Source organism: Aulonocara sp. 'chitande type north' Nkhata Bay, linkage group LG17 (genome assembly GCF_057382095.1).
Source record: "Aulonocara sp. 'chitande type north' Nkhata Bay isolate Kocher_YH1m ecotype deep benthic linkage group LG17, A_spYH_male_GT1.1, whole genome shotgun sequence".
In the NCBI taxonomy this organism is placed as follows: domain Eukaryota; kingdom Metazoa; phylum Chordata; class Actinopteri; order Cichliformes; family Cichlidae; genus Aulonocara; species Aulonocara sp. 'chitande type north' Nkhata Bay.
Window position 1 is genome coordinate 26,055,541 of NC_141360.1, and position 18,080 is coordinate 26,073,620.

At 40.1% G+C, this 18,080-nt stretch overlaps 1 protein-coding gene across 3 annotated transcripts in view; it reads right to left on the reverse strand.

Annotated features, from left to right (window-relative positions):
* Positions 1–296: 296 nt before the first annotated feature.
* pawr (PRKC, apoptosis, WT1, regulator) overlaps positions 297–18,080 on the reverse strand; it is a 79,477-nt gene continuing 61,693 nt past the window's right edge. For all 3 annotated transcript variants that reach the window (XM_086269968.1, XM_086269966.1, XM_086269967.1), the window contains exons 4-7: positions 17,636–17,670; positions 11,763–11,889; positions 7,297–7,401; positions 297–3,754 (exon numbers count right to left, since the gene is read on the reverse strand). In XM_086269968.1, the coding sequence (XP_086126094.1) occupies positions 3,668–3,754; positions 7,297–7,401; positions 11,763–11,889; positions 17,636–17,670 (354 nt within the window). In that variant the 3' untranslated portion in view covers positions 297–3,667. The remainder of the gene's footprint in view (positions 3,755–7,296; positions 7,402–11,762; positions 11,890–17,635; positions 17,671–18,080) is intronic.

An 18,080-nucleotide genomic window follows, 5' to 3' on the forward strand; every position in this document is an offset into this window, starting at 1 on the left:
TATAGATTTTTTTTTCCCTCTTAAACTGTCAGTAGGTGAGGGAATTTCAACGGTAACAGCGTTTCAACAGTATAATAAGTTGTGTGTGGTTGATGGCGGTTTTCGTGTTCCAGCCACATCTAGGTTGATGATTGGCATGTTGAATCATCATCAGCCCTGTGTGTGTGTGTGTGTGTGTGTGTGTGTACACTAAAAGCAGAGGAACTGAACTCCCCGCCACCGTCACATTGCATTACCGACTCAGTGGCACGGTATCATCACATCAAATTAGTCTTAATGAACACAAGCGAGTCGACTGAGGAGAGAGATAATCAAACTTTTATTAAATGACTTAATCTTCTGTACATGCATAATGCAGTGGAAAGAGAGATGGGTCTGTGGTGTCTGTCTACGTGGGGATGATCTTTACCCCAAAACATGTGAATGTATGTGGAAGCAGTGAGCCTAAAGATCATTTGCCACAGCGCATGAGATCACCGTGCACCTCCTCGCTGGGAGAGGAGCGGCTAAATAAAATAATAAAGTAAAATTATGCTACCATCAAAGCCTGTTCCCTTGAGTAAACAAAAGAGATGCATTTCAAACAGTATGCTCCTTCAGTTCATTTGGTTATCATACAAAAAGAAAATGCACTATAACTCACTCCATGCATTCTAGAAGGCAGAAAAACAGAAGTAAAATATGGAGTTACTTCTGTGTTATTAAACAGCAGGTTTACAATAAAGAAACTGTAAATATTAGACCTAAAATAGTTTAGGTGCAAGTAAAATTTATCATTTAAAATATTATTCCAAATGTACTGTTTACAAAAGCAGAAGCTTTGCTTACCGTTGACCTGAATCTCACGGGTCTGAGCTACAAAGAAATATGCAAGACACTTTCAAAGTAAAAGTTGTGCCATCCATCCATCCATCCATTTTCATCCGCTTTGTCCGGGGCCGGGTCGCGGGGGCAGCAGCCTAAGCAAAGAGGCCCAGACCTCCCTCTCCCCAGCCACCTCCTCCAGCTTATCCGGGGGAATACCAAGGCGTTCCCAGGCCAGCCGAGAGATATAATCTCTCCAGCGTGTCCTGGGTCTGCCCCGGGGCCTCCTCCCGGTGGGACATACCTGGAACACCTCACCCAGGAGGCGCCCAGGGGGCATCCTTGTCAGATGCCCGAACCACCTCAGCTGGCTCCTTTCGATGTGGAGCAGCAGCTGCTCTACTCTGAGCCCCTCCCGGATGGCCGAACTTCTCACCCTATCTCTAAGGGAGAGGCCAGCCACCCTTCGGAGGAAGCTCATTTCTGCCGCTTGTATCCGCGATCTCGTTCTTTCGGTCACTACCCACAGCTCGTGGCCATAGGTGAGGGTAGGGACGTAGATCGACCGGTAAATTGAGAGCTTCGCTTTTACACTCAGCTCCCTCTTCACCACGACGGACCGGTGCAGCGTCCGCATTACTGCAGCTGCAGCCCCAATCCGTCTGTCGATCTCCGACAGACGGTTGTGCCTTATTGCCGAAATCGACATGTTTCAAAAGGCTTAACTTTTATTCTAAGGCAAACGGTCTCCATTTCCAGTTTGTTTCACAACCGCTCTGCCAGTAGCTAGCAAATATTTGCAGATAACTCCTCTTCCAAGCAAACTACAGGGAACTACAGAATTCTGCTAGTGACCGAAGCAATTGCAAGGTTTTTTTTTTTTTAGTGTAGCAACATAATTCCTTGTGACAAATTTCACAAGACCTAACAGGCAACCTCCCACAACCACTTGCCAACCAGTCAGGAAATACCAATTTTTCTCTAGTTACTAGCCGTTCATCGACTGGTCTCTAGGCCTGTGTGACTGGGGCCTAAATAATGCTGCCCTACTAAGTGGCAACCAAAATATATGAGAGCCTATTTTTTCCACATTTTATTAATGTACAGTGCCAGCCAATCGTTGCGTCTAAAAAGGTTACACACCCGGTCAGCATTCACATATAGCAGCAACCCTCTTCGTCTCTATGACAGGAAGTTGTGAAGAGTAAGGTGGAAAATAAGATCTCGATCTCACTGCATTAATCACGCAGTACTTGGACCTAGAAAATTAATGGTTTTACATCCACTCTATCAGATGAAAGTGACACATAGCCAGAACATTACATGGCTATATTCATTTAGACAGGTTTGTGGACTTTAAAGGAGAAACGATTGCTGGTGCTAGCTTTAGCCACACTCAGCTAACTGATCTAATATGTTGAAGTCAAGCCAGAAAGTGTTACATTTAGCACATTTTTAAAATATAGTCAGATTGCTGGAGAATATAAAGATTTTCAAATGCATCTTCAAATACTTTATTATTCTGATTTTTCCCCCCTCATATTTAAGTGACGAGTAAAATTAGATGCCGGGAACATCCCTGGTAAAGAGCACTGATACTCTGTTTTCCAAAAAATAGAAAATCAGTGAACATTTGTATCGTCTCAACTTCAGTACTTCAATCTTAGCATTCAATATCAATTGCTGCCAATTCATACAGCTCATTATAAAACAGCAGTCTACATGGAACAGGTCAGATGTAGCATCTTTGCTATGAAACTTTTGAATAAGCAAAACTTTTGAATTCATAAACAACTTTTAGATTTCCAAAAACGTTGGATTTACAAAGACGTTTTTCTTGCAAGAAAACATTTTGATCACAGTGTCTTCAGTTTTGCTCTCACAATTTTCAAAACTGCCAATTAATTCTGTTTAAACCGCATATTAAAGGCCCAGAACACTCAGTACTAAACATCTATTAAATATCACAAAGGCTGAACTTGTAAACAAGAGCAAAATATTTTTTAAGAAAATGAATCCACATATATGATAGACAAGGATTTTACCCAAAGACGTTTCATAAGTGTCAGCTATAATACTCAAGATGTCGACACTGAAATGAGTAAAGCATTTTATTGATATTATTTTTAAACTGATTGTTTAAATGGGATATATTCAAAATGCAAATTTTTTGCAGATTAGCACTTGTGGGATTAAGATGTACCAAAAAGTTATTGGAAGAAAGTAAATCTGGCACCAGTGTCCATTAATAAAGCACCAGGCTTTAACCATTTAAAAAAAAAAAAAAATCTCACATGCATTGCAAGGCACTATGCCCACTTTGGCTGCTGATACTGTAGCACTAATTATATTGGATTTGGTCCTAAACAGCAGCACTGCACTGGCTTCAGACACAATTCAAACATTGCAACAATGGAAATCTTTTTCAGTTTACCTGTGTGAGTATTGGGTGTAGTTTGTGGAGATGTTTGAAAAGACTTTGTGTGCGCTTGTTTTTGTAGCACATACATTCAATGTATTTTAGCATCTTTTTTTTTTTTAATGTCCTTATCAGAAATGAAAAAAAATTAACAATCTAAATGGCCTATATACAATACATTTACATATAATATGTATAGGATAACCGAAAATCCCCACCACTCAGTTCAGCTTTCACAACAATTGGAATAATCCTCCTCAGATAGGAGGGATGCATTTTAAGGCTGTGCGCCTCAGATGACAGCTGATTTACAGTCTCACTCTAACAGACAAAAGACACAGATTCAAACACAAAAGGTGACCCTGCTGGACTTGACCCAGAGCAGGAGGCTGGTTTGGAGAGGGGAGACGACAGAGTTGCTGGGCTGTTGTGCCGGATCTGGTTCTACCTCGTCAGCTGGCCTACCACTTTCAGCAGAGTCTTGTTCTCTTGTTTGAGTTGCTCGTTCTCATCTTCGATGTCATCCAGGTCCTGTGAAAAGGGCACAACACACACATATCTCTCTGTTTAGTTCCATCAGGACCCATTTAACCACATAAATATTCAAGACCCTGCCTCTATACCGCTGAGAGGCCTGATCAGGTTGTGGAGTGTTCGTCTGAGAGTTAAAATGAGCATTGCTTGCTGCCAGGTCCCCCCCCCCTCCCCTCCCCTTCCATTTGGGCTGCCTTGATAGCAACAAATTAGACATTAACAGCTTCAATTAGTTGCAAATGAGAGAAGCTCTAAGTTGCCACAGCGCTGTCTCATCAAAGTGACACTCCTCATTTTCGGTTTCTTCCATCACCGGCCATGATTGCATGACTGTTGGGAATGAGCTGAACAACACTTGGAGGGACTTAAAAAGTCAAATTAAGCAGGTCACAGGTTTACAACACAGCTTGCTGTCTCTGCGGCAAAAAAGGGACGTAAAGACTAACGTAAGGTGAGACACTAACAAGAGAGAGGTGGGGTTTGGTTCCCTTCTTTTGCACCAAGATGCAGATAACTTGATCTGCCGCTCACAAACGGGGTGGGAGGGGTGACTGTTGTTGTGAATTGGCGTCACATAGATACAGTTGATTTCAATTTTATTAGCAAATTTAAGACATTTGAAGACTTTAAAGACTCAAAAACATGATAGCTGTCACCTGTCTGTCAGATGCCTGTAACACATAGCTGCTTCCAGAGAAAAATCTTCAAAAGTTTAATGTAGACACTACAATCACCTAAAGAATCTAGTGCTGCATTAAGTAACAACTCTATACTGAGTAATAGTGATAAGCAAGTAAAAAGCTGTTTGCTAAGAATATTGTATCAACTTAGAAAAAGAAAAAAAGGACAATTATTGCAGATTTAACCTTTAGGAAATATAAAAGCTCTTTTGCGTTCTCATTAGATGAGCCCATCAGTATTTACTGTGTAAGCTTTCACCGAACACTCTGCAAGACTCTCTTTTCAAACCATATCAGTGGGGAGAAAGACGTCCAGCAGTTGAGCTTTATCTTTTCTTTCTCTCCCAAATAAACTTCTACAGTGACTGAGGGTTCAATTTTACTCTGCAGAGACGCCGACTGGATCAACTCTTATCTCCTGCTATAACATCAGGCCCTGCAGGAGCCTCTCTCAGGGACGTTTCTGATGGCTCGCTGCCTGCATTAACCATCCTTGGATAAATCACTTCTCTTATGGCCAACCTCTCCTATATGTGATGCTATCAGTATGATGCTTCCTGTATATTGTGCTCTTTTTGGGGTTTGCAGTGTGTTTGATAATGACAAAAGCATTTAGATAATAAGCAAGCAAGAAAAATGTACACCATTTTCCACCCACCAGACTCGTGATCCAGAAAACACAGTAAAAAGCTGCAAGTACAGAAGGTTTGGAGAGGTTTCACTACGGATATAAAGCCATCAGCCAACATGTTTCTCACCCTGCGTGCAGCATGAGGTGAAAGAAGGGGGAGAGAAAAAAAACAAAAAACACACTCCAACCCATCAAGCCAAATGTGAAAGCACACCTGACCCCTGCTATTGGGTTCACTTTAGTGTGAAATGATCAGACTGTTATAGTTATGAGATCTGTCAAAAGCTCTTCTCACGATAATTGCAGCAGCAGCACTTATTATCGCTCGTCTTGCCATTCTCATGTCTTAACTGATCTTCCTGAGGGAGAACTGTTTAGTTCCTTTTTTCAGTGAGAAATGGGTGTTTTTTGTCTTTGTAAACACTCAATATTATCACCTCATCTACAAATGTGTTTTAACCCGATTTGAATCTCCTCTTAATAACCGTTCAGCCTATATAAGAGTTCATATTTTATTGACTTTGATTATTTTTGCCATGAAGATTTTACCAAAAACAGCATGCATCTCTTCATTGTTATTTCGAAATGGGCCTTAGTTTATGAAGTTACAATGAAATTCTTTTAACTAAACCCATTCTCATTCATAGTCATTCAAATACTACCACTTTGTCAATGCTACTGGGATTTCTGATGTAACCATAATGCATCTTGGCAATGACACCATGACACACACATGTACGCTACAGCAATATTAGTCTCCGTAAGCAAATATTCTCACAAAACATAAGACCATTTCAGAGTTTGTTAACATGTGACATCAAAATGCTCCATGAAGGAAGACCAAGCTTCCAAATCTGAAAAGTTGGGAGTGAAAGTAGTAGTCATTATTATTTCTTCTGCTTTGCTCGTCACACAGTGTTGCAGCTAAAGAAGAGTGATTCCAGAGTGTACATTGGATATAGTAAGATCACCCACTGGGTCTTATTCTTATGAACTCTCAAAGTTAATAGACAGTCACTGCTATGCTGTTTATTTTTTAGAGCCAGATGTTACCTTAATGAGATGAGAAGCTGTGGATTGCCTAAGGTTACTAAAGTTAGTGAGCTTAGTTAGCAAGCTACCTTTGTAAACTGCCTAGATGCAAAACACAGACATACACCTACTAATAAGGTCAAAGTAAGAGTGAAATAAAATACTAGAAGTGTATTTGGAAAGATTGTTCCAAACAACTAAACAGCATGCCATAATATTAATTATATTATCAACCAATGGACTGTTATCCAAACATAATTAAGCCTTATACATTCCTGTGTGGTGTCTATGTAGTAGACTGGTTATCAAGCAACATGAAAAGCAACTCAATAATTAAGATAAATCTGTAATCAACAAAGTTAACCCAGAGGTGTAACGTGAACTTCAATTTCATTTTTGAATGTGGAGCCCAACTGTGAAAGTCACTTTATAATAAATGGTTGCTGATTGTAATACCACAGTGATTGGCTGAAATTGGCTAGGTTGTAATTTACTGTTCATCTAGTTTGGCCCATGGCTGCATTTTACTGTTTTGATTTGACTGTTAAATGACACAGTAAAAAAAATCACTTTGGAAGTTTCAATTCAAAGGGGTTTGAACTGCAAAGGCCCAGTTCAGACTCGTTCTCCAGAAAGGTCCAAAAAAACCCCATGATGCAGATAAAGAGCGTGAACACAGCTGTTAAAAGTAATTTTCAGTGGACTTCATCATTTCTTTCTTTTTTGCTGTATTCAACAAAAACTACTTGCATAAACCGAATGAAAGAAGCCAAAGAGGACTGCTTATCCTTCACTGTTCATCCAAGACGACTCAAATTTAGGCTGACAAAAAAACAGCTCAGTGGTGACACCATGATTGACGAATCAGTTACATATGAACCTACCTGCCACACGGAGCAACAAATTTTAATACTTTCAACTACTTGTGTTTCAGAGTGTTTAAATTGCAAATTACAGTAAGTTCCCCCCATTGTGTTTCAAGTTATATAAATTCAAAACTAAAAAAGTATGTTTATGTCCAGCTTCTGATAGACTGCAAGAATAATCAGTGTAGAAAAACACATAGCTATTACACGCAAGGCCAGTAAAATGCCAGATGATGATTACAGCCCCCACAAGACGCCCACGCATGCAAACACAAAGGAACACTCAAAATATCAGACATCAGAGCAGAAAATTATGTAGGCTGTGCTCACTTGGTTCAGCAAGTCGATTTCCTCCTTCAGCTTCCCAATGAGATCATCTTTGTCCTGGTAGGCTTTCAGCAACCTGGCGTTCTCCTGACGCTCTCTGGCCAGCTCCTGAAAATGCACACAGATTGCACACATAGTTACATGAAAGGCAAATATTTTCACAAAGAAACAGTGCGTGGAATCTGCATTAAGGTGTACCAGGAAATCTGCCCTGTAATTAGTTTAGCTACACAAGATTTGGAATTTCATACATCGAAACAGTTGCCCTGGAGCATTGCTGTCTGAAGGGGAAAACAAAATGAAGTTAATCAAGATAAATACAACCCGAATCCAGTAAATTGGGAAAGATTGCAATGATGCAAATCTCTAAACTCATATTTATTCACAGTAGAACATAGAAAACATATCAAGTGATTAAAAACGAGACATTTTAGTGTTTCCAGAAATATATTAGTTCATTTTGATGATGAAAATGATCTTTAAAAAAAAAAAAAGTTAGGACAGGGGCAACAAAAGGCTGGAAAACTAAGGGTTGCTAAAATGAAACTGCTTTCTTTTGGTGCAGTGGGGACCTAGGTTCACTAACATAGGTTTTCATAGGTGATTCTGAGCCCATGCAGCGATTTTGCATGGCTATTTTTAAAGCAGCAGCACCTGCAGACTCACAGTTTATGGCCAATGCATACAGAGATTACTCTGGATTCTTAGACTCAGACTTTAATGATATTATGAAACTCTCTTAGCACCCTTTGCATGTTCTCCCTGCGCCTGGGTGAGTTCTCTCTGGGTATTCAAGCTTACCCTCACACTCCAAAGGTATACTTGTTAGGTTAATTAGTGATTCTAAATTGGGTGTCGGGAGCGAATGAGAGTACGAATGATTGTCTCTCTGTCAGCTCTGGCTACCAGCCAGATTGCACCATGCCTCTTGCCCTGTCATACAGCTTGGATCGGGCTCCAGCACACCTGCAATCCTGAACTGCACGGGCAAAGAATAAAACAGAGGGGTGGATTTTTTTTTTAAAGTTGATGAACTATTTCATCAGAGCCACTCATAAAACTGAATTCCTTCCACTCATGAAAAACTCCCAGGGATGCTCCTTTTATACCTAATCACATTACTAATTAACTTTATTTGTTGCCAGATGTTGCACAACTCTCAGCTTTTTTTTTCTCTCTTTTTTTTTTTTTAAATTGTATTTTTAAAATCAGTTTCTGAAAAACATGCGACTGCTTTTTATTTGGATCTTACAAAGGCAAAAGTGTAGAGTAAAAGTAAAAGTGAAGCAGCTACATTTACCAGTTATAAAAAAAGGAAACGAAACGAGCCTCTGCACTGGTCTACTGAAAGAGATTACTTTATTCAAACCATATTTTTACTAGCAGAAACATTTGGTATTAAAAAGGCGTCAAGAACAGTCAACTGCATTGACTTTTTGTAAGATGACATTTTTCCAATAATGTATGTAATTTTCTATTTCCCACTTCCACAGACTCTTCAAAAACCCACAATAATAAATCCACGCAGACTGTCAGTGAACAATGCATTAATAGTTTCTTTTATATAGTACTTTTGTGTTATTTTCAAATTGTACTTAAAAGCCAGTGTGTTCTTGTCCGCCTCCTCTAACAGCCACAGTGAAATAATGGATATTGTGCCTTCCTGAGAGAGACGATTGTATGCACATCATAAACCGAAAGTTAATGTGCACACATTTTCAAACTGCTGCTATTTTATCATGGAAATGAAGATTAAACCAGGACTTTGTAGTTTCACTTTCTGGCTCTTCCAGATAATCATGAAATTGCTTAAATAAAAAAAATGTATTATGCAGCTACAGTAGATGGCAATAGTCAAAGCTGGCATAATATGACTTTTAAAGCTACCATAGATAAGTGCAGCATTGTATCTCCTCTCAAAGACACCTGAACAAACATTTGTCTTATTTCTTTCATAAAATACAACAATACCAGCTGAAATTCCTTTTCTTTTATTCTGAATGTCTGTCATCTGACAATAACAGCGTTTGGGAATACTGTCCATTGTGCAAACATTAAAAAACCATAATGCACAAAATACACTGTGCCCCAGAACATTGTAAAGTATGGGTATCAAAAAAAATCTGTAAATATGGGTTGAATATGGAATTTTCATTGTATTTTCACTTCCCCAGGATGTTTCTTGCTTGCTAATATTACATCTGCTCAAAGCATTATGGGGACCAAAAAGGATGATGTTGGTTCTGCTTTCTAAGTTGCTCATTTTTATGTAAGAATCATTCAGTGAATTATTTAAAGTGGACAATGTTTTTTCTATTTTCTAGGACAGCATATATAAATAATCCTAAAATGCTCTGAAAGACGTCAGTGAGATTGGTTGTCCTTAATCATCAAAGTTCTAACTTTTCTGTGAAAAGATATATACAGTCTTTAACAAACATCTCTTATTTTTAAGCAAGGACCTGCGATCTAATGACCAACCCCTTTAGGGCCTGTTTGCAGCCACTGTGGGCAGACCCACATGGCCTACAGTGGGCCTTGCACCAGAGTAAAATGTGGCACATCTGGGCCCCGGACTGTGGGGCAGTCCATAGTGTGAGCTGACTGTGGGCTGTCCAGACTAAGCAGAGAGGGGCCGTAAAAGGAGGCCCTAGGCCCACTGTATATCAACACTCTAGGCTTTGGCTGCCCTAGTGGTGCCCCATCCAGGGCCCACATGTGCCCCATGGTACATTACTGCCACCAACTGGTAGGAAGCGTTGACCAGAATGTTCTTCAAAGATCAACAAAAACAAAACAAAAAAGAGCTACTTAGACCAAAAAGCTACCACAGCAGGTACACACACTAGTTGCCCAAAGAAAATTTTTATGGTGACCCCAAATGGGCCCCACATGGGTTTTCAGTGGGCTACCTACAGTGGGTACCCACACTGAGCCAAAAAGGCAAAATTGCTATGGGCTCCACAATAACAAGCCTAAATAGTGCCCGCATGGGATTTCTGTGAGTAAACCCACTGTGGAATGGTTCACTGAATACTCATTTTGGGCCCTAAAGGGCAAAACAGCTGTAGGCCCTTTGTGGGGTAAGTGTCTGCGTGCCCTGCCCACACAGCCCCACAGTTCACCCGCAGCTACCCACTGAGAGCTTGAAGTCTCAGTGAAGTCTGAGATTTAGGTGCAGCTGTCTTATATGAGCAGACCTGCATCTGGAATGAAAAGTGAGATAAACAACAATGACAAAAATATGTGTGAAATATGATTTCTGGACATTTGACAAAACCACTTCATGCTGAAGTCACAGAAGGTATGACTTTTCTACAGTGGGAGCAGAGAGAGGCTGAGTGGCTGATGGGAGCTGTGCAGGAAGAAAAGACATATCTGTACTGAGAAAGGTCATCTATTCAACAACACTGAGGAGAATTTCTGTAAGTGCAGAGCCACAGTTTCCAGCCAGAAAATGTAGAACCTGGGCAGCTGCACAAAGGACTCAAAGTGGAATTTCATCTTAACAAAGTGCTACTGATAGAGGCTTTCAAGTTGGCCAAAAGATACAGCCTTGACTCACGGTTCACTGAGACGCTATAGAATTTTGATAGATGTCAATAACTGATATTACCTCAGCAATTTTAGATCTCCATGGTGTTCTGTGGGGATGAACGTAGTTTTAGTAACACCCAGAAAAGTCTAGAAGCTCAGCTTTACTCTCAATCGCTGATCTTTGATCTTTTCTTTTTTTTTTTTAAACAAACAATTACAAGTCCTGTTGTAATGCATCTAACCTGTGCATCAACTTTTGTGTTAGACCAATCAAGCTTTAAACAGCTGCATTTCCAAATATAATTCGGACATCGCACTTAGGCTTCCTGGCCTTGTGGCAGATATGCCATCTTCAGGCTTTGAAACTACTTGGCAACCATCTGGTAAAGCCCTAGCCATGTAAGCCTAAAGATTGGTCAATAACCACCTGGCAACCAACCATGACCACAAGCAAGTTTACTCCCCCCCCCCCCCCATCTACAATAAGAAGAAATAAATTGAAGGACTGAAAAAACTAACTAAAACTAATTTAAAAAAATGTTTTTTTTAAATACTCAAGAATTAGATCAACTCTAGTAATCCACAGCAAAAAAATCAGCAGATTGTCAGTAAATATTAAGCTCATTTGATAGGTAAGGACTGCCAAGAACAACAGGTGTTGACCTTATCACTGCAGGGAAGCTATAAAATCTGCCAACACATGTATTCTGACTCATCTGAATCAGAGCAGATGCTTACATTTACTCACTTTTGTGTCTTTAAGAAATAAAAACATCTAAGTTTTAAAGCAAATTTTAACTTTTTTTTTCTAAAGTCAACTCCAATAAATCAAGAAATGCAGCATTTAATTAAATGATAATATTATTTGGGTTATGTTTATGTGGACGAGGTTCGACTAGTAATATGACTTGTTAAAAGGTCAGTCTATTTACCCTCTCCAGGTCTTCTATCCTTTTCTCCAGACTTCCAGGTGCTGAAGCTCCTCCATCTCGGCCGTGGCGGTTGTGTCGCTGTCGGCTGTTACCGCCGGTGTCCTCCTCCAACCCCATTTGTGGAAAGCTGTTAGTAACAAACACAATATTGCTGAGCCTGTAAGTTGAATGCATCGAAATATTTTATACTTCACATTATACATGGCCACACTTCAAAAGAAAAGGAAAGTTAGAAAAAGAGTACCATTTGTGCTTGATTTCTACTTTTCAAAGTGTCCAGTAGTGTATTCACACTGAGGCCGTTTGAAGGTATGAATCATACCCACATTGTAAAACTTCAATAGGGATGACACAGCCATCATCAAAAGAGCAGGTGGGGAATACCTTCTGCGTGTTTGCTCTTTCAATTAGGCATGCACTATTAAAGCCCCTCTCCCTTTTTATTCCTTTAATGGAGAAGGCCATCAAGGATGTGCAACTTTGGTATAAAAAGGATTCTGATTAAGAAACAATTTATATATTACAACTTCAAATAGGCTCAGGAATGGCAGTGGCAAGTTGTGCGTCCCTGCTGTTAAGCTGGTGGGGGGGTGGGGGGTTGAAGTTTTGTATGCAGCTCAAACAGAACATTAAACTTATCTCGTTTTCATTTTTTCAGTGCTTAGAGACAGAGTCTGGGGCGGCTGGGAATAGAATATTCATGTGCAGTCAATTTCCTTACTGACCTTAATCCAATAATTATTGAAGTGGAAACTGGGAATGAAATGCTGGCTCTATACCTCATAACTACAACTACTCCCACTCCCCAGTAGCAAGAGACTATGACAGGTTTATATAATCTCCCTGGAAATAAAAAAACTTAGATTGTAGGATTCAGTGTGTTGTCTGAAGGGGCTGGTTGGCAGATTTCTACAGCTGAAACAGACAGGAAAGCTGCTGGCAAGACACAGGACCAATACCTCCTTTGTACCATCTGTACTCTTTAAGACCCGCCAGATATGAAGTCCGCATGATTAGACAACTTTAACAAGTACTTTTAACTCTGAAATCGTAGAAGCAGCAGTGGAAACTGAGTATAAACTGTTAAATTTGTTTATTTTTCTCCAGTGCTCAGTTTCATGGAATGCCAATATTTAAAAAAAAAAAAAAAAGTAATAGTAACCAGACAAGATCGGCTTTCTTGTTTTTGTTTTTCCTTTTGGCATGTTTAGTACATATCTGAAAGTAATAAGGCTGTAGTCTCAGCACTCACTGGCTGGCAGGTCTAAAAACAGCAGTCTTGAGTTTTCTGCATAAGGATGTCCTCCCAACTTTTCCTACAATGTTCTTGTTTTTGAGTCTAAACATATCAGAATAATTCCACTATGTTTGGTCCAATTGTTTCATAGGTACCAGTGCATCCAGCAACATGATATTGCTGGATGATATTGGGAGATTTCTCAGGATATGAGGCTTTTTAGCATTTTCTTTAAATAGTTCTTGTGCTGGGGCCGGGAGTTGATATAGTTCCATCTAAATGAAAAAAAATAAAAAGAGGGTGACACAACATCTGCTACAAGGGTAGCAGATGTTTCTGACTGCAAAGCCTTTCTTGCAAGGGCAACTGCTGACCTGCCTCCATTGCTACCAGGCTGCATTTTGCAGACTGGTGTGAAGTGAAGTCCAGGGAGCAGTTGAACTGATTTCCTCGGGAGATCTCCAAAGTAGCCACGGTGTAAGCAAAAGAGATATGGACCAAATAAACCAAAGTCTACCCTACATAATCCTCTCCCAGTTCACAAAGAAGTCCTTGAGGGTTTTACTTCCTCTAGATAGATCAAAGATTATTTTGGCATGAACTGGAACTGAATAAAGGTACAACAAAAACAGGTCTCATGACATAAATGGCTTAAAATCCTGCTCATACATATAAATTCTTCTTTCCTCTATTGAAGCAGCAGTGCCATTTCTCATACACACACACAGGCAGTATTTTTGTGTACCTTGACATTTACAGAACAAGCATCTTATTTTCCTTCATTCTCCCAGAGCCAACATTGCAGCGGCCAGCGCTTTTGATCAAGAGGAGTCCTTGAAATGCTCTTGCTGACGCTCGTCTGCAAGATAAAGGTGACTTCATTTGTCTCTCTCATTGTGGCTCTTCAAGGCAACTTTATCAGCGTGAGTGCACACGAGCACACAGGCGCGGATATTGTGCAATTCGTGCCTTTGCTATGATGTCCCGGAAAAAAGATCCACGAGAGTCACACACAATCATCGCAAATACACGGACTCCCCAAGATGCACAGTGGGTGTTGAATCCAAGCCTAAACATCCAAAGCCTCTTCACTAAATATCACACCGTGGCACTTTAGCACCCCACAGGCTGAGGTCTGGGGGAGTTAGAGAGAGAGGCTAAGCCAATCGCACATTCTTGTGAGCCTCAGCAGGTGGGAAGGAGAAAGCACAGACAAGAGCACCAATAACAGCAACAGTCACAGGTATAATAACATCTCCCCACAAACAAAAGTGTCAATGTGTGGAATGAGTCAAAACTTCACTGGAGGCAACAGCACACTGGATTCAGTAATGCTCTCATTACTTTAAAGCAAGACAGTATAAAGCCAGCTTCCATGCAGAGCTGCTTTGAGCTGCTAGTTTACAGATGCAGTCACTCCTCAGTCATCTCAGTGGCTGCTGGGTTTACAGGCAGGCAGAGGCAGCTTGGTTGTGCTTTGGTTTCTAAATCTTCAATCTTTCAGGTCCCCTGCTTATGTAGTTTCATTCTTTTCCCCCCTTTAGAAAGACAGCACTTTAGACAGTGAAGATTTGTCACCACCAGAGTACTGCCCCTCATTCATAACTAGAGATGGACCGATCCGATATTACGTATCGGTATCGGTCCGATACTGACCTAAATTACTGGATCGGATATCGGAGAAAAATAAAAAATGTAATCCGATCCATTAAATATCACGAAAGCACCTCACAAAACTTGCAACACGCCGTAACTCGCCTCAGAACGTTAGCACGTCGGAGCAGTATGCATCACGTGATAGAGCGGCTGTGGCATGCGGGACCTGTCGGTGGTCTGGATAGCATTTGGAGCTTCGCTAGCAACCCGGCATTTCATCTCCGACAAAGTTATCCCGAGAGAAGTAAAGCAAGTGTGTAAGTCCATCTCTGAATGTTTGTAAAGCATTCCTGCATTAAGCTTAACAAACGATATATGGAGCGACTGCCTCTTCTTGCTGCTACTTCAATCATGAAACTGCTTAACGATCAGCTGATCGGCTTTTCTGTCGCGAGTCCGTCTCTCTGGTTTGTTTTTGGCCCACTTTGCACCAGAAAGAGGAAACCAGCGGCTGAACAACAGCAGCATGTTTAAGCTTGATCAGCTGTTGTTAGAATTTATTTATTATTACTTTCTACTCGAGGATCTTTTTCTACGTAGCTGACGCTGGTAACTGTGCAGGGGCGGATCTAGCAAAGTTTAGCCAGGGGGGCCGATAGGGCATTAACAGGGAAAAGGGGGCACAAAGACATACTTTTCTTTCTTATTCTCATTTAAAATGTCTAGCTTTTAATAAATAATTATCTGACACCCAAAGTTTTAATTTGATGCAAAATAAATAGAAGTCCATTACTGTATATAGTAACTATTAAGTCTAATATATATACCCTAGTAAGCTATAGTACTTTTTCCTTTGGGAAGGTACCATCTGTGCAGTCTGCAATTTTGTTGAAGAAAGATGTTGAATCTATTTAATATTTCTTGAAAAATAATTGATTTCTGTGCATTTTTTTTTCACACTGCATCAAATTAAGGTTGGTTACGTCGATTAAGCATCATGAGGTGGAGCGTGAGGGTTGGTTCCCTATTTTTTATTTATTTATTTTTGTTGTTGCTGGGAGTTGGAACCCTATTAGTTAGGCTGCTTAATATTTATGCTAAGTACTCTTTAAAATACCAGAATAGGGAGGATGGTGTAGGTCTAAGTTTATTAGATTGATCAGTATTGCTGAACTATGAAATATTTTTTTTTGCATACAGGTATAACAGAATAGCTTTAGTGTAGTTGTTGTTTTAAACTTGAGTATGAACTTATACAAAATGCAGCAAGATATTTAAAAAAACAGTTTTGTTGATTAAAAAACACTATATCGGATTCATATCGGTATCGGCAGCTATCCAAATTTATGATATCGGTATCGGTATCGGACATAAAAAAGTGGTATCGTGCCATCTCTATTCATAACACACAGCACCTGGAGCAGACCTGCCCTGCCAGACAGGATTTTTGTCAGTTTATGAAACACAAGTCAAAAGCATGGTCCCAACTGACCTGAATCATCGTCTTCTGTGGAGATTTTTCCACTGAAAACTCTTAGTGACTGATAGTGTTTTAGTTTTGCAACTCAAAAAAAAGTTACTTAGTTTTTCTCTTTTATGCTTAAATGTAAACACATTTCCATTTTTCTTTTAGTTGCACCCAAATAAAATAAAACCCCTGGTGCATTCAGACTGCTCTGTGTTTCTCTCCGACTTCTCAGCAGGTGGGTGCATACCAGAGGGAGGCATTTGTGTCACTCCACAAGTTAATTTTAGCAAACACAGCCTTGACCTGGTGGCTGTTTCTCACATTATTTTCATAGATGTGTGTCAGCTGCAAAAGGGCTCTGATTCAAATTCGGAAGAAGCATCTGGAAGCTCCAAAAACACTGACGAGGAAAGATAATGCTGGTTTTTGGATTTTAGACAGTAAAAGGTAAAATCATTACATTTAAAATGTAGATGCATGGTAGGTTAGAATGCTCTGACGTGCATTTTTTGTTATATTGTTTATCTTAGTAGGCAAATTAATATGATAAATGAGATGCAGCTAATTGGATTGCAAATCAGATTTAAATTTAGTGTCATGTTACTATGAGTTTTTAAAAAGAAAAAACCAAATGGTCTGAGAGGGAAGTAAATCAGAGCGCCACATGTGTTTTTAAATTGTTCATTCAGCCATCTTGTGTTGCCCAGCCCACCTGGTGGGTTATCCGTAGCGGAACAGCTGAGTGTCCAAGTGAGGCTAACCCAGCTGATGAGAGCAGCAGCCATAATTACATGGCCAGATTGAATGTCAGCTGGTGAACCTGACTGTCAGGGTTGGCCACAACCGCTCACTTTAGTTGCAAATAATGAAAAATAAATGCATGGCGGACTCACGCTGAGGGACGTCAACTCTAAATGATACAATTTTCTGTGATGTACTTCATTATCATGGAAAATGAAGGGAAAATGCATCGTTTCAAGAGCCCCTCCCTTAAAAGAATACTAATTTTGATGACCTGTTTAGAAAGAACATCAAAAACCAGTAAGATGAATGAAAACTCAAAGTAGAGCTATTCCCAGGAGGTTTCAGTCCAAACTGAAACTGAAAGAGTTTTTTTAGGCTGTTTGAGAAGGAAAGGTTGAAAGCCATTTATCAAATGCCAAAGCAAACTTGACCAAACAGCACCTCTCATTTTAGAACCAAAACCTTTCAAAGCAAATCATTTACTCTGAGCACTCCCTGCCAGCCACAGCAGGGAAGTGATGGCCCGGACAAAGTGTCCAGGGTCCAGATGGTGTCCTGTCAACCAGAGTTCAAACGCATCATCTTTCTTGAACCATAATAGCAAGACAGTAGCAGCACTGAAGAGCAGGAAAAACAAACAAACAACAACAACAGTGACACATGAGGAAAAAGGCCCTCGGACTATTTCGGAGGAAATCTGCTCTCGTAATTAATTACTCAAACTGCTCTTTCTCATCCTGGCCTTTGGTGCTTCCCTTGACATATCACTAGTGATGTTATGGCAGATAAACTCCACTCTCAGTCGGGGTTAGAAAATATGAGCCTCACCTCTTGTAGCGGCCGCTTCCAGATCTTGGAGTCTCCTGAAACAAACAAACAAAGGAAAGATAAATGCTGCTAGTCCAAAAACTATAACTCAAGAGTTGCTTTAAGAAAAGAAGTTGACTTTTCTACAGTAATAATGATTTCAGAGAGAAACGGCAAGACATCTGGGTGATTTTGGTGTCATCATTATGCTTTGTTCATCTGCCTTTGGGTTGTATTGGTTCACCAAAAGAAAAAAAGGCATCTACAGGATGAGAGAAATTTATCAGGGGTGGCATTTATAGAAAGCCTTTAGGTTGTCTGTGAACCTTTGTGAATTGCAACTGCAGAGCTGATATATAGATAGGCTTTGTTGCATTTAATAGTTCAGGAGGAGCCCCATAGCCCCAAGAGGTGGAAGGCAATCTCATTTTTGGAACATGTAGTTGTATATTTATCTTATTGCTTC